Consider the following 16,716-nt stretch of genomic DNA (forward strand, 5'->3'; position numbering starts at 1 on the left):
AAAACAACTAATTATACAGTTGTATTAATAAATTAATAAGCTATTAATTTTGCACATACAACTACAGAATGTTTTCTTATAAAATTGAAGTGTAATTTCACCATAGGTATGTAATGCAAAGGAGAACATTGCTAAATTCAGTTCACTGCCTTGTAAATTTTGCATGTTCATTCAAAATAATTTTTTTAATGCTGCAAGTATTTGAAATATTTATTTATGTTGGAAACATGCACCCTAATTTGGGGTGTGTGTGTTTATGCTCTGCGCTAAATCAAATTATGTACACATGCATAAATGCTGTTTTCAGAATCCACATGGATTTGTCTGTATTGGATATAGTAAATACATTTAAGAGACATTTAAGAGACAATATATATTACAACATTTAATATATTGTAAATGCTAGGATTAATACTGTCTGATCATGGAAATGATTTGGTATGAAAAGATAGTTTTTTATACACTAGAAAGTTTTCATAAAGTTAGCCATTCAAATTTAATAGTACATTACAACCAAGCGCCAACTGGTCAGGATTCTCAAACACTCGAGAAGCAGAATTCCTCAAGGCTATTCTCCTTTCTGCTTTCCAGTTCATGTTTATCAAGCTGATGATATTCAAATGTTACACGATTGATATGTTTGCCACTGGAGACCATCCGGAGCACAGTGTTGTCACAGCCAATCTTCATTTGGGCTAGGCAAGGAGAGAGTCTTGTTATGTTGGAAACCACTAAGAACCAACATGTTGTTTTAAATCCTTTACAGTGCAAACCTAGGCATCTCTACTCAGAAATAAGGCCTCTTGTCTGCGCAAATCTGTGCCCAAAGACTGGATGTACTTCATTCTTTGCAATGCATTGTTAGAGATAAGGCACTCAAAGCAGTCCCCATTCATAGTACCCATATTACAATGTATTACATCTGAACTGCAAAGAGGCTATTTTCAGGAACATTTTATCAGTGTTGAAAAGCAACATTGTTCTCTTTATGATCCCTAATTGGCTAGGATTAGCCATATGAGCAATCTGAGAATCTCTGGCTTCACTCTAAATAGGTTCCTTTCACTCTAAGTGACATTTTCAGTTGCCCAATCTGATTAACATGGCATTATGACTACATCATATTCCAGGGGTGTCAAACATAAGGCCCGGGGACCAGATGTGGCCCGCGGATGCTTTTTATCTGGCCCTCAGGCTCTCAGCTGCTGATCAGTGCTGAGATGTTACTGCTGAAAGGGCAGCCCACATGAAAATTGTGCTCTCCTATCTTTTGAAATATGTTCTAGATTTGCGTAATTCCTCTGCTTTCATTTGAAGCTAATGATTTCCTAAGTGAGAAAAGGTTCTTATTTTTGGTTATGATCTGTTTAACGACATAACTTCTTGCCTGATGACATCACTTCTGACCTTCAGCAGGCATCATGAATGCTATTTGGCCCTCTGTATGAAATGAGTTTGACACCCCTGTCATATTTTGGTTGGGATTGGTTGGTTGGATGACTGGTTGGGATTACTGTAGGAAGGACAAGAAAAATGTGCCAAAGCAGTAATAGCTAGCAGAAGCAAATGACAGCATTCAGGATTTGAAAAAAGGTGAATATTCCTTAATTTTTTGAGGAAAGGTATTTCAGTTTCCCTCAAAAAAAAAAAAAAAAAAAAGTGCAGTACTTTTGACCAAAAAAATCCAACTTGGAGAACTTTTGGCACAGCCATACTTCACACTATGTAGATGAGGAAGGGAACATATTTGCATATGAACTGCAAGGTAAATGAAATACACATTCCTAACCTAACTCAAGCTACATGCACAATGTTGGGTGCAATAATATCAAGACTGGACCCTATCGGTTTGTGCTTATAAGAAAAAAAAAGTCAAGTTAAGTGACTGGTGACACTTTTTAAAAACACTTACATCTTTGTTTCTCAGTTAACTGTATAATTTGTGCTCAGTTTGTGCTCAGTTAACTGTATAATTCAGGCTGAGTCACAAATAACTATAGACCTTTTCATTGTTACTTTCTAATGCCAGACATTTCACTGGTTACCTTTGCAATCCCTGTAATCAATTTGCACTAGAGACCTATTTATAGAAACTTCACCTTAATGCATATGATCCTGTATTGCCCTTTGTATCATGAGTTATGTTTACTATATTTGGATCTAATTTTGGCAAAGATAAGCGAGCAGTCTGATCAGGATAAGATTTGGTGTATCCTTATGGTGAAGGATACGAGCAGCCCAATCCTGAGCTGCCCAGGGTGCCCAGCCTCGGTGGCACCAAGAATGGCTGCCGCCAGATCCTGCGTGCCCTGGGCTACCATGGGAGGCACCTCGGGAGAAGGGGACTTTTGACCCCTTCCCCTACGTAAAGTAAGCAGCCCCGCAATGGGGCTACTCACTTTACTGCCGACCTTTTGCCTACTGCCGACGCCCTCCACGAGCGCCTTGGATCCTGCGAAGCGGAGCTCCACGGACCACCTCCCTCCCTCCCCCAGCAGGCCTTCCCCAGCAGGCCTCCCCCCACCCTCTCTCTGCCCCCCGCTGGCCTCCCCCCTCCCAGGAATGCCTCCTCCACCTCCGTCCCTGCCCCCACTTACCATGCAGCGGCTTGGCAGTCCGGGAGACTGCCAAGTCCCAGAGGCTGGGTGACTGCCCCATGCTAGCCCAGCACCGACCAGTGCTGGGCTAGCACAGGCAGGAACCTGGCAGTGAGGCTAGCAAACGTGCCTTACAGCACATTTGCAACAGTCCGCCGCGGCACGGAGCCGCAGCACGGAGCTCAGGATTGGGCTCTAAGACTCTTGGGAGGGTTGCAAGTTTCCTGAAATTGATGGCTAGGTGGAGAGGAATTAATATGGTTGATTCCTTGGTTTGATTTTTTTTTTATGTTTATGTGTTTATTGTATGATAATTGTACTATGCCAATAAAGATTTACTGAATTATAAATAAATGGTTGGCAACCTTCAGTCTCGAAAGACTATGGTATAAGCCTACAGCACCCAGTATTCCCAAGCGGTCTCCCATCCAAGTACTAACCAGGCCTGACCCTGCTTAGCTTCCAAGATCAGACAAGATTGGGCATGTGCAGGGTAACTTCAGGCATTTGTACAGAATCCACACATCTATGGTCTCCCACTCAGCACAGAACAACGTGGTGATGTGCAGACGTGTGTGCATATTTTGAAGAGGACATGGCACATTAAATCCATAACTAACATTTTTAACTGACATAATGTATTTTTTGACCATATTTTTATCCCACCTTTCTCCGCCTTATCGCATATTGGGCCCAAACTTTCCAAAGCCAAAGCAGCTGCAATGCGCTTCTTTACCTTGAGGTGCCCCCATGACTGCCCGCTCACCACAAGATGCAGCACACACACCATTGGCATGGCTGAATCAGCACGAAAACCCCATTAAAATTGTGTAATTGACCTGCAATAATACCAAAGCTTCTCATGTGCATCTGAACCGATTCCATACTTTAAATCCAAATGTCCCCATTTCACATGAATCTCAGCACACATTCTTTGTTACACATGATAGCACACACTAGTCTAAAAGCTTATTGCATTGCAGCAAATAAATGCTTTGAAATCAGGTTTAAATTAACGCACAGTTCTTATCCACAGAATTTGCTTTCAGTACCAGACCTCTGACTGTATTCATGAGAAGTCATAATCCAAGAACAACCTTATTATAGTATCTGTCCTACATCTCAGGAACCACAACAAACACAAACAACAAATGAAGCCAGAGGACAGCTATGCTCTAGAGAGCATCACAGACCATAACGATGGCAAATAATGGCACAATAATTTCAGTCAAGATGTAAGAGCATCAGCTTTTGTCATTGCTATTCTTGGTCATTCTTCACAAACACTTGAATAGGGCATCTGAAACAAGAACTCACCAGGGCCATGGAAAGAGTGGCACAAATCAGCCAAAGGGAACATCTTTGAGGGATCCAACCCATTTCCTCCCAACAATTCAACAAAATCACCTACTGCCCCACATCCTGCAGAGGGTTTCTGTAAAAAGAGACGGAGGGTGAAGTCTAAGAGTGTTGCATAAACCAAATATTTATAGCTTTATTTTGGTATATAAGGTTTGTATAGGAAATTGGATGACTTTTAGGATTTGACAACTGATGTTCTAGCTTGAATCTAAAAAGAAGAAAGGGTCCCACAGCACCATGAAGAATGGAAGGTGTCTTTATGAAGGCTTCCTATGCCTCTAGAATTCATTTGTTCCCCATGAGATGTATTAAGGTTCTAAAGTTTCACTGAAAAGAATGGGGATTGTGACAACAGTGTCAGAGGAAGGGCAAGCTTTTGGAGCAGGAGACTGAAGGTGTTGAAAAACTGAGATAGTCTTTCTGTGACTTTAGTGAGCAAGGTACATGGTCATGTAAACAGGTGTGTTACAATTGAGTTGATGATGTAGAGTGCATTGCTTCATCCTAGATCTTTTTTCCTTTCTCCAAGGCAAAAATAAAAGAGAGATACCTGCGGAAAGCTCTAGTCTTCTCTGCATAGAGTCCTTGAAGTATACAGAACAATTTTTTTTGGTGAGTGTCACATAAATCCATACAGGTATAACAGTAGGGATTATTAGCCAATCAGGGTGGCTTCATGTGTGATGGATTTGCCATTCTACAGTCAGTGGGAGGCAATAATCTAATCCTATCCTAAACGTCATGCTATGTACTACATAAATTACCAATGGCCTTTCCAGAACTGGTTTTTTTAGGTACCCCCCAAAACTGCAGCTGTTCATTTCTTTCATGGAAATGCAGTAATCTTTCCTCAAGAAAGAATTCTGTTATGGAGATAACACATTTTACTAGCATTAATTAACACTCTTGTTATTGGAAAAATGTGTTTCTTACCCCAGTTAGTGCTCTCATTTGTGATTGTGGGTGCTATGTGGCACTAAGTGTCATGGCACTTACTGGATTGCGCCTGTGACATCACTGACGACACAACTCTTCCCCTCCATTGCCACATCATTTTATAAACGTTTTTTAGTACTTTAGCAGCTGAGCACTCTCTCTGTACCACTCAAATGCAGAAGCTCTCACATAGCTCTTCAAACATTTAAAGTGGCCAAAAAATTTTTTTACAGCTACAGTACAGAATCTCCATGCAGTGGCCTGTGCATCTCGGAGTGGTCAGTGTAGCGTGCATGTATGGTGCCAGAAGGCACTGTTGCCCTGTGACTGTAGATGTGGAGGTGCTGTCTATGCTGGACAATATATACGGAAATATTTTGCCTACTTATTTTTCTCATTTTTTATACCAAACGCACCATCCTTCCATTTAAGAGAGTGCAAATCCAAAGGATGAGCTTGTCTTCACACAATGGGTCACTCCAAATAAATCCAGCCAGGATGTAGTGCTTCTGGTATTGAACTTAGACTTGGAAGATCCAGGTTCAAATTCCCACTCATCCCTGAAACGTCTTGGGTGAACTCGGGCTGGTCACCCTCTCTCAGCCACACCTACCTCACAGAGTTTTTGTGGGGACAAATGAGGGGAGGAACTATGTACACCACCCTGAGCTTCTTTGAGGAAGGGCGATATAAATATATGAAAAATAAATAAAAATATAATAAATATTGGCAATACATATATAAAGGATTCAAAACATAACCTGATGATTCCTACAGCATTGCAGCTGAAGTTGGCAACTTACCTTTAAGTAGAGGCCATTCAAATGTCCCAGCTTAAGATCAGATATTTTTATCACCACTGGGTAGATTATAGAAAAGCTGCAGTTTCTGTGCTGATGAGGAATCACCATGGTAAATCTTCCAGCAGGAGTCTGAGAGATGACATTGCAAGCTTCAGTATAGGGAAAGATACAAAATTACTTAGTTATGATTTGTTCAAGACAGAGCAATATTGACTTTTTATTGGATGCTGCAGTTATGACCAACTAAAGAAGGCAATGCTTTATTTCCTATTTGAGAGGTATCTTGGCTCAATCCTACCTAGAAATCACAGCCTGCAAGCAGTTTCTGGAACTAAACTCAGATGAACCCCAGCTCAGATGAAGCCCTTTACAATTCATCATTGCAAGATATATATTTAAAAAACTGCAACGGATCTTCTTAAAATACATTGCTTTTTCACAACTACTGAAATATATGGTGGCGTACCTTCCATATTCATTATAGCAGTGGTTCCCAAACTTTTTTGACTGGTGGCTCCCTTGACCTAATGGGCTATTGTGGCCTTTGCTCCCCATGAGGGCTATAGTCTTATACATTGTTTAGGGCAGTGGGTTTTTTCACAAAGATTTTGCTGCTCCCCTGGCTGGTTTCCACAGCTCTCCAGGTAGCCATAGCTCACAATTTGACAACCACTGCATTATAGTATTAGCCCACCCTTCCTTTAACTCATTTTTGGCCAGCCCACAGGTGTGCACATTTGGTCCCTGTTGCGTATATGCAACGTTGGGCAGAAATGGCTTTAAGGAGCTCAAGGCTCTGTATGTGATTCTCTTCTCCTGCCTTTATCCTCAAAACAACTCTGTGACAAAGATTAGGTTGAAAGAGAGTGACTGACCCAAGGTCACCTAGTTTGCTCCAGGGCTGAAATGGCAGGTTTGAATCCAGGTCCCCCTGGTCATAGTCTGAACACTAATAATCTGATACCTTAGTCTGAGATGATGTAGTTGCAGATTGAATATTGGAAAATTTGAATTTGTACATGAAGGTGAATCTGTTTTTTTTTTCTCCTGTTTTACTTTCATTCTCAGGATCTAGAAGATTTCCACATTCTCAATTGGAAAACCTGCCTATCCCCACCTCCAGATTAGAATGCCAGAATGGTTAGTTTACTGCTTCATTCTGTGCAATGTGTGAATTGAGTCCTGCTTTCAGACTACCTTACCTCACAGGGTTGTTGTGAGGATAAAATGGAGAGACAATGACAACTATGTGTGCTGTTGAGCTCCTTGGAGGAAGAGTGGGATAAAAACGTAATAAGTACACAGGTGGTAAGATGAAACAATGCTTACGGAAAAGATTGGGTGTTTTCTTTATTGTTATTGTGAATCCGTTTCCTGGCTCATGTATCCTGAAGAAGATCATTGCCACATTCTGTGAAGACCTGATGCTGCTCCTGATATGGTCACCTTCACAAAAATCTATATATCTTTCAGAGATGGGGAGAGGATGATCTAAGGAGCTAGGAAACTTTTCACCTTTCAAAATCCAGCCATCAAACACCTAGAGAGATACAGCAGTGGAGATGACAGTTAGTATTGTCATACTGTCTGCAATTCCCAGAAGTATAAAGTATCACCTGAGTGGCACCTCTACTTCATTGTCTCTTAAAGCACAGTCTGCATCCTTTATTCTTGAAGCTGTGTGGATGAGACTGAGCAGCATGATTACAGAGCTCAAAGCTACTTATTCATCAGAAGGGCCATTGAATTTACATGAGAGCTAATATATGGCTATTCAAGAATACATTATTTGAGGGTTAAAGTCTGGCCCAATTGACAGTTCACTGAATGAGAAAGATTGGCAATATTTTGGTTGAGAAGGAATAATATACAAGGCCCTGTCCTTGTTCTGAGAATAGACATGATGTGGGTGATCCATGAATAGGATCTCCTATGGATTGCTAAAGAAACTAAGCAAAACAAAACTCAAAGCAGTGGCTGGGGGTGATTTAGGTTGGGGCTACAACAATGAGGGAGGGGAGTTTACATTTTTCCTCTGTGCAGTTTTCCCAAAGAAAATCTCCTCTTCCCCATGTTCTGGTTGTCTTGTATGGCAATATTTTCATGTTAACTTGTACTTGCAAGGCAAATATCAGCTTCAGAGCACAATCCTGTCTGATGGATGAGCTGGCATAAGTCCCTTACACCAGCCCAGGAGTGTTGCAAATGTGCCATAAGGCATATCTGCAATGACTCGAGAGCTGGGTAGGCCAGCCCGAGGACGTGCACCCAGGCCTGGTGAGTTCATACTGGCCTAGGGAGGCCAGCGCAGGGGGTTGGGGGTAGCAGGAGGGAAGAACATGGTGTTTGGGGTGTTACATCAGACTGTTCAGATCTGTGCCAGCAAAATTGCTGGTGCAGATTCAAGTAGCTCCATTGGGGTAGCTGCTGTGTGACATGGGGGTAAGGAGAAATAAATCCCCTTACACTGAGTTGCAAGGCATCCACCTGCTACACTGTGCTGGAATCAGCGCAGATCAGTTGGACTGCTTGTTCCAGTGCAGGATCGGATTGGGCTACCTGGGGGTTATTTTCATTAGGAAAAATGGCACAGGAGGAAAAAGTTAAATAATAATAATAATAATAATACAGGTATTTATATACTGCCTTTCTTGGTCGTCAGATTTCTCCTCAGACTTTAATTCAAGGCGGTTTACATAGGAAGGCTGTACTAAATCCCTGTAGGGATTTTTACAATGGAAGAAGGTTCTGTCTTTCAAGAACCACAACATTTCAGATGGATCTTTTTATGATCTGGTATCACATTCTGGCCTCCAGTTTCCTCCCACGCAGGCTAACAAGCAGCTCCTTCATATCTCACTTGAAGGGCGGCCAAAGAGCAGGTGGAATAACTCGGCTAGGCTTGTCAGCTGCTTCAAGGTCTTGCCATTCGTGGTGCCGGTAGCCTTGAACTGGTGACCTTCAGATGTTATCTTCAGGCAAACGGAGGCCCTACCCTCTAGACCAGACCTCCTGCCCTTTCCCTGGGACTGTGATCCCAATCTGAATGCTGCTACCACAGGACTGTTATTCATCTTTACAAAAAAAAACCACAAGAAAATCTCTTCACAGTTATCCCAATTTGATCCTGAGATATAAGTTGACTGAAATGGTAGAAAGGAGTCACTGAGAAATGCCCCCCGCACTCTGGTAAGATCTAGTGTGAATTTGGATATAGAAAATCAAATTCACATTTTTTCTTGGAATCATAATTCAGCACATCAATAAATAACTTGTTAAAAGCAGTAAACATAACAGTGTTTTATATTATGCATTTGTCGTAAGCTACTGTGAAAAAAATGTGTGAAGTTGATTGTCTTTTTGATAAAAGAAACATTAAATGATTTGAATAAAAACTTTAAGATTCAAAATTCAAAGTAATCCTGAAACAATAAGTACTTTGTTCAACCCCTGAAAGAGAGTCATGGATTCAAAACAGCCTTATAAACTATATTTTCAGTGCATTTTTGAGGTCTTCTTTCTCATAGTTCCTTTCTGCATCAGTGCCCTCCCTCCTTGTCTTCCTATAGCGATAAATGTAAGACACTGTCACCATCTGAAAAGTTTAAAAACTAAACAGATAAGATACTGGTTAAAAAAAATCACAGCTGCAGAAGCAGGTGAGAACGTGAGGAGACTCTAAGAACAACAGGTTTGTACACTGCCTCATATAAGCCCTCCAAGCAACTTGACAGCCCAACCTTTAAAAAAAACTCTCATTGTACAGGGAGCTGAGACGAACAAAAATATCAGCATGTTCTCGTGTGTGATACTCTGAAGTGCACTAGAGACTCTTATTTTTTGTGGAAAATATATTGGAAGAAAAATATTTGAATGTACACCTCAGTTAATACAGTTTCATATTCACATTTATAGTTAGCTTACAGCAAAGCCTGTTGAGGTCTCATTTGTGAAAATGGCCTACGCTTAATTAAATGAAGAGTAAAATTAAATGAAGAGTAAAATCCCAGAAGAAAGGGTCTGGTGTGTGTGCTTGTGCTTGTTCAAGACCAGTCCTGCCTTAGAGAGAGTGAAGCGGGTCACCTTCAGTACTAGATTTTGGGAACCATTAAAAACCATCGAATTGTCAGTTGCTTGAGCTGCAGTCCTATGCATGTTTCTCTGGGAGTAATACAGTGGAATTTATTTCCAAGTGAACATGCATAGGATTGCACTGTCAGTATATATGAATTTTCATTGTAGAGACATCAAAGTGTCCATTTCTATTTCAGGCTAATGACAGAAAGTTAATACATTGTCCTTTCACACTTTAAGTGCAATTACTGATGTTTCCATGCATATGGACAAGGATGTACTATTTTAATCAACAGATTATGCTTTTTAGTGTGTGAAATACCAGTCATTGAAGCTACAACTTTTCCTTTCTACTGCTACTCTAAAATTTTGCCCAATCTCTTCCACAAACAATTTGGCATTAACATCAAACATAAGTCACCACTTCATAGAGCAGTAATTAATTACTCTGACATTTTTGTAGTTTCCCACTTGAAAGGTTGTAATAATTGTGCTTGATTAAAGGGGACACATTTCTGAAATCTGGCATTTAAACACAGAGCCTTCAATATGCAGTGTCAAATGAGTGATAGTGTTAGTACAGCAGACTCTTTTTCAGCCGTTGCTTTCCTATTTGTCTGGCTTTGAAATTGATGGCAAATGCAAACAGACAGATGTGCTGGTCCCTCTTCCCCTCCCCAAAATAGTCTATGAACATTTTATATTACCATCAATGGGTTCAACCAGAGATCTGTGCACTTAGCAGTATGCTATTATCTCTTGATCACTCTTTGGGGTTAAAGTTTATAAGAAAAATGCGTGAGCTATTTTGTGATCCAGATTTAGGAAAATTAAAGTGCTCCTCTTGACTATACTGACTCAGCTAATCAATTGCATCAAGAGAACTGATGGCTATTAACTATATTAATTGTATTACTTATATTAACTTAGCAATCACTAGTATGCTGCACTCAAGATCAATTCCAAGTGCAAATAATTATTATCCATTTGTTATCCAAATGCTTTTGCTCAAATTGCACTTTTGTTGAAGAGGCAACTTTCTCCTCAGTTAAGAGACAACTTTCTCCTCAGTTGTGGGTTGCATTTTGTACTGGGAAAATGCAATTTTCTCCACAGATAGTGCATTTTTTGTTAGTATGGTTGCCATGTAGTACTGCAAGTGTCACACCGCCCAATCCTGCAGTGTAATCAGGGCTGCAGTGGTGCCGAAAATGCTGCTGCTGCTTCCAGCGCACCCCAGGCAGCCACTGCCACCTCCTTGGGAGAAGGGGACTTTTGTCCCCTTCCCCTGGGTAAAGCGAGTAGCCCCACAATGGGGCTACTTGATTCTACGACTACCCAAAGGTCGGTGTAGAATGTAGAATTAAGAGCCTCCATGTTGGGCGGCCAGCCCAACACGGAGGCTCAGGATCCAGTGGACTGGAGTTCCACCAGTCCTGCCTCCCTCCCACTCTGCTCCCTCCCCTGGCATGCCTCTTCTCTGCCCTCTCCCCACCCTCCCTCTGCCTCCCCTCGCCCCGGATTGCTTCCTCCCTGCCTCTTCTCACACCCCCACCTACCTCTCCGCTGCAAAGCAGTCTGCGTGACTGCTGAGCGTCGGAGGTCTGATGCTCCACTGGCGCTAGCCCAGCACCAGCCAGCACTGAACTAGCACCTGTACTCCACTGGCACTAGTGCCCACAGACATGCCTTACAGCATGTTTGCGACAATGCGCGCCAGCAGTGAGCTGGTGCGCACTCTTTTGGATTGGGTCCACATTGGACATTTCTTATGAAGTGAAAAGCATGCCCACATGGCCACACTATTATATGACCTTTTCTTTATTTGGAGGACTTTATTTGGAGGACTTTTGAGGACTTTGTGAAATGTAACGAGTGAAAAAAATTTATCACACTTTGGGAAAAACTCTGATATTGTTTTACCGCTTCTCACTCTGCCGCTTCTCAACTACTTTCATCACTGAGCATCATTTATGGTGCGCAGCATCTCAAAAGCAATTTTTACATATTAACATATTAATTGCAAAGCCACCATGAGCAGGCCTGATTGGGGGGAGCAAATTTTGACATGATGAATGAGCTTTAAATGTGTCTCCTTGTCATTATTGTGGTTCACCACATCCTACAAAACTTTCAAAAATGGCTCGAACCACCACAGATCTTTCTTGTAAGTAGCATGTGCCCCCCACAATGGTCCCAGTTTGGACTGGGGCCTCACATTGAGTGCTATTTCACAGGTTTCCATTGGTGTGACTGTAACCTTTTTTACTTGTGAAACAGCACCTGTGGGAGCGGCTCTATTCATATCAGGACCTCATGGGGGCAAAGCATGATGGGCCTTACTCTCCTCCCCACATAGTCTCAGTCTAGAATGGGTTCCAAAGTGCATGCTATTTACAAAAGAGTATAGTCTAGGTATGCTTAAAATTATGCTATTCGCATCACATATAGTTTGGCTTTTTAGAGTCCATTTGCAGTCAGTTTCTGCATATTTGTTTCTTTTTGCCAGTGCTGCACACACTGCTTTCTGGAACACACCGCTTGAACAGCCAGTTATCGTAAGCCTCATACCTTCAGAAAATCTCCTGCTTGACAGTCAATGTTGACAAAATTGAAGTCTATTGTGATTAACTCCTCGGGGTCTCCTATGAAGAAAGTAGCACAGTGAAGCAGAGGCTGCTCTGCAGTGAAGGTGAACTGTCCTTCTATACTCAGCATGTCAATGCACCCTGCAAAGGAGAACAAAGACAATCGAATGATTCTCTTAGGGCTTGCTGTTTTGTACCCCAGTGCAGATATTGGAGAACAAACTACACAAACCTCTCATTGCGTGAAAGGCACATGCGCTTTTGTGATACTCTGAAGCAATCAATGAGAAAGAATTTTCGAAGGTACTTGCTGCTGAAGATTTTAAAGAGGTGCACACATAATTTTACACGTACTGTCCCTTCTCAGTTAATGAAAGACACAGGAATTTTGTACTTGAGCGACCAAGAAAGTAAGGTGAGAATCAGTCCCCAGCCAGTTCCTAGTTCCTAGAGTTCTAGGCTCCGCTTGATGTAATGCTAAGGGCCAAAAAGTACACATTATACAAATATAACTGTTGCCTGATTATGCTTTTTGAGCCTGACCACTCCAAATTGCTTTCCTAGTGGTCACTTCTCTGTGTGTGTGTGTGTGTGTGTGTGTGTGTGTGTGTGTGTGTGTGTGTGTGTTTGACAGAGAGAGAGAGAGAGAGAGAGAGAGAGAGAGATTTGAAGCAGGTAAAGGATTAATCACCTCCCCCCCCCCAGTCCTTTTGTTAGGCTGCTGGGCTTCAGTAACACGTCTGCATGTAACGTGTAGTTTGGCCCTAATACATAGTGTTTATACAATACTTTTGAATGCTTAAAATACTTCACATTCTAGCTATCACAATAATTCTTCCAAAAATAATTCTGTAAAGTGCAGCCTTACAATTATCTCTACAATACATGTGGGGCTGAGAGTGAGAGTGATAACAGCTTAAACCTACACTGTGACTTTTTAGAACCAAAGTGAGTTTGGAAGTGTGCCATCACACACTGGTCTCATGCAGATGGGGTGAGTAACATTATTATTATTATCATCATCACTATTAATAAGAATAATGAGGATATTTATATACTGTTTTTCAAGAAAAAATAGTTCACAAAGCAGTTTTACTTTGCAAAATAACAGCGCAATCCTAAGCTGCCCTGGAGCAGGCAGGCCGGCAGGCCTGTGCTGCATCCAAGGCAGGACTGGGACTAAAAGCAGCTCAGCTGGGGCAAGGGAAATCGCTTTCCCTTATCCTGGGTAAAGCCACAGCAGCCCCAATGGGCTACTCGGATCTGCACCACCTCAAGAGGTAGTGCAAATCCAAGCAACCTGGGACTGCCCCGGGCCACCTGGGAACAAGGTTAGAATCTGGCATAACAGCTGTATCCTGGCCCGCCTCCTACTCCCCGCCCACCCTCCGATCCTTCCCTGGGAATGCCCACTGCCCACCCTCCCCACGCCCTGAAATGCTGTCGCTCTACAGCACTTTTGCGACATTCCTGGGCTGGCAAAAGGGACTTGCGTCGGCCCAAGGGCATGTTAGGATTGCGCCCTTAGTCAATAAATGATTATCTGTCCCCAGAGGGCTCACAGTCTAAAAAGAGATGCACATGAGACACCAGCAGCAGCAGCCTGCCATGCTGGGGTGAAGATGGACAGTTCAATGCTCAGGAGAAATGGCCTTTAGGAATTGTTACATGCTGCTCAGTATCACCAAGCTATGAATGACAACTCATGGTGGGGGGGGGGGGGGAGAGAGCTGCTGTTGGATCAGCTTATACAGTATTAGTGCAACAGAGGATCAACTTTAAAATGCATAGTGTTTCAGTCTCTTGCAGTGCTCTTTAGTCATATAAATGATGAAAGTGCAAGTTGTGATGCATTTTTTGTTGTTGCTGCTGTTTAACTTCCCTTATCTTTCACCCGACGAGCACTGTGACTTGGAAGCCTGTATTCTCTCTCACCCATGGGAGCTGGTCCAATAAAAATATGCCCCAGTCATCAGTGTTTCTCATTCCCTGCAATCAACCCAGCAACAATTCTGTATCTGGCATAAAATGAACCAGGTCGTTCTGTTCAGAAATGAAAAACCCTTGATGGGCTCGGAAGAAACAGAGACATTCTCACACATTATTTGTCCCTCCCCTCAGTTTCATTCATCCCTTGTGAAGAAATCACAAGATGCTATTTCAAAAACCACCACCAGGTCTAGCACATTGGCTTGCCTTTCTTCTCCAGCTCAGAGCACCTGCCTCTTTGCCAGGCAGCTCTGCTTAAGGAAGACTCTTGATTTCACAGGTTCATTGGTAACCCTGGGAACTTTGATCCCAGAGCAAACAACAGCTGTTGGGGAGAGTTCTCTATCAGGAGGACTACGGCAGGGGCAAAGCATTGAAGCCCCCTCCCCATTCCACAGTGCTGATCTGCAGTGGAGCTCCTGTGGCTGCTATTTACAGTTGAATCATAAACACCAACCAAGCACAGAGGTGCAAAGCATGTGCTTTCCATGCAGACTTTAACCCTGAGTCACAATCACCCTCCCCAAGAAGAGTGATCTAAAGTTTTGCTTCCCAAAGGGGCCTGATGGCCTTACAGTTACATTCAGTCTCTCCACCAGGACTTCACTTGAGCCAACATGAGCAAATTCTGCAACATTTTAATGCATGTGAAAGCAAAACTGGGACCCTCTTTGCATTTTTTGTTGGCATAGGGAGCAGTGGCGTAGCTAGAGCAGGTGCAAAGCACTAGGTTTTGCAGGCACCTGAATGCGCCATGCAAGCGGCGCCTTCCCCTACCCTTTGAAGCCATTCCTGGCATTCACCTCAGTTTTGCTCCCCCTGCCCAGAATGACTTCAAAGGGGACAGGGAGGGACCACTTGCAGGGCGTTCAAGCGCCTGTAAAACCTAGTGCTTTGCACCCTCTCTAGCTATGCCACTGATCAGGAGGAGGGGACATTGGGATTTTAGCATTCTTCTTTGCTTCTGAAATTGTTTATCTGAAGCTGCTTCTGCTGCAACATTCATTTGTCAACTGATGAGAAAGGAGAGGGGCTGGAGGGAGACCAACCCTGGAAGTGAATTCCACGACCCGGCCCCAAACCCCTAATCCCAAAAGGTGCTGATCATAAATGACCATTGGTAGAGGACATGCCAAGGGTAACCTGAATGCAGAGGATGTGACCCAGCTCCTGAACCTACGTGTCACTATGGGACAGAATTTCTGCAAATCCACTTTTTTTTTTTACCCCCGAGGGACAAATTTTCTCTTCTGCAGAGCTATACAATATATAAGGACGCAGGAAGGAACCCTGAGCTCTGTGGTTGCCCCACTCCCCTCGCACTCTGCCCAGGGGACAGTCACCTCCATCCTTACCAAGGCGGAGTTCTAGCACTTACAAAGGGCTCAACTATCCTTCTTGCAAGGAGCTTGGGGCAGCACCCAATACTTCCTCCCACCCACTGCTATTTTATCATCACAATTCTGAGAGGTGGGCTAGCCTGACAGGTGGGGACCAGCCCAAAGGCACCCGGTGAGCTTGATGACTGGGTGTCGGTCTGAACCCCGCACGTCCCCCGTCCTCACCTGTGCTCTAACCACTGGACCACACAGCCTGCCTTCTTCCATCGACCCGACCCCATTCCCGGACTTCACCCCCCCCCCCCAGCTTGGCTCCCGCTCCCCACTAGCCCCGGGACAACGGGTCCGCTCCCAGTCCCGCTCCTGCGCTGTGCCTGGGCTTGCCAGCCCGCCGGACACTCCCCCCCCCCCGGGGGAGCCACTCACGCAGCGCCCGGCGGTAGATCTGCCCTTCGGAGAGCTCCCTCTTCAGCTCGGCGTTGAGCAGCAGGAACGGCTCGTCCTCGCCCGCATCCTTCGCCTGCGGACACAAAGGCAGCGGCGCCACTAGTAGCCACGCTCCGGGGCCAGCCCCCAACCCCCCAGCGAGCTGGCAGGTCCCCCAGGACAGGCGCCCTGTGCAGGGACCCAGCCGGGGCAGGACAGCTCCGATCCGGAGCCTGCAGGGTGGGAAGGGGCGGGCGGGCGGGGGTCTGGCCGTCGCTCACCTCCAGGTACCGGCTCTCCGCTTTGAGGGCTGCCAGGAAGAGCAGCCAGAAGTGACCCGGGAGCCTGGCAGCCATCGCGCCGGTCCTGCTGGAGCTGAAGTTTCTTGCCTGCCCTGCCTGCACTCACTGCTGCTGCTGCAGCCTCTGTGCGCTTGATACACCCCTTTCTTTCTTTCTTTCTTTCTTTCTTTCTTTCTTTCTTTCTTTCTTTCTTTCTTTCTCAGGTCATTTCCTTTTTATAGAGCACTTGGGCAGGGGGAGGCACCCCCTCCCCTGGCTGATCAGGGTAACCCATGGTAACTGCAGCATCCTTGACACAG

General features: G+C 44.0%; 1 protein-coding gene across 1 annotated transcript; it reads right to left on the reverse strand.

The window, feature by feature from the left end:
* Window positions 1-537: 537 nt before the first annotated feature.
* CRHBP (corticotropin releasing hormone binding protein) lies at window positions 538-16,471 on the reverse strand. Its single transcript, XM_066612539.1, has 7 exons — window positions 16,397-16,471; window positions 16,116-16,209; window positions 12,344-12,501; window positions 7,028-7,238; window positions 5,699-5,847; window positions 3,915-4,032; window positions 538-695 (listed from the first exon to the last, which is right to left on the reverse strand). Exons 1-7 carry the CDS (start codon window positions 16,469-16,471, stop codon window positions 538-540), a joined length of 963 nt encoding a protein of 320 aa, XP_066468636.1.
* Window positions 16,472-16,716: the final 245 nt, after the last annotated feature.

Source organism: Tiliqua scincoides, chromosome 2, assembly GCF_035046505.1.
Source record: "Tiliqua scincoides isolate rTilSci1 chromosome 2, rTilSci1.hap2, whole genome shotgun sequence".
In the NCBI taxonomy this organism is placed as follows: domain Eukaryota; kingdom Metazoa; phylum Chordata; class Lepidosauria; order Squamata; family Scincidae; genus Tiliqua; species Tiliqua scincoides.

What these genes read in the sequence shown, in the direction of transcription:
- CRHBP (XM_066612539.1), bottom strand. Translation starts at nt 16,471, where the DNA reads ATGGCTGCCAGGCTCCCGGGTCACTTCTGGCTGCTCTTCCTGGCAGCC. An exon ending in AAGCAGGAGATTTTCTGAAG is followed by an intron (nt 7,239 to 12,343) that starts GTATGAGGCTTA and finishes GTATCTCTCTAG; the next exon opens with GTGTTTGATGGCTGGATTTT. An exon ending in TGAATGGCCTCTACTTAAAG is followed by an intron (nt 4,033 to 5,698) that starts GTAAGTTGCCAA and finishes CTCTTTTTACAG; the next exon opens with AAACCCTCTGCAGGATGTGG.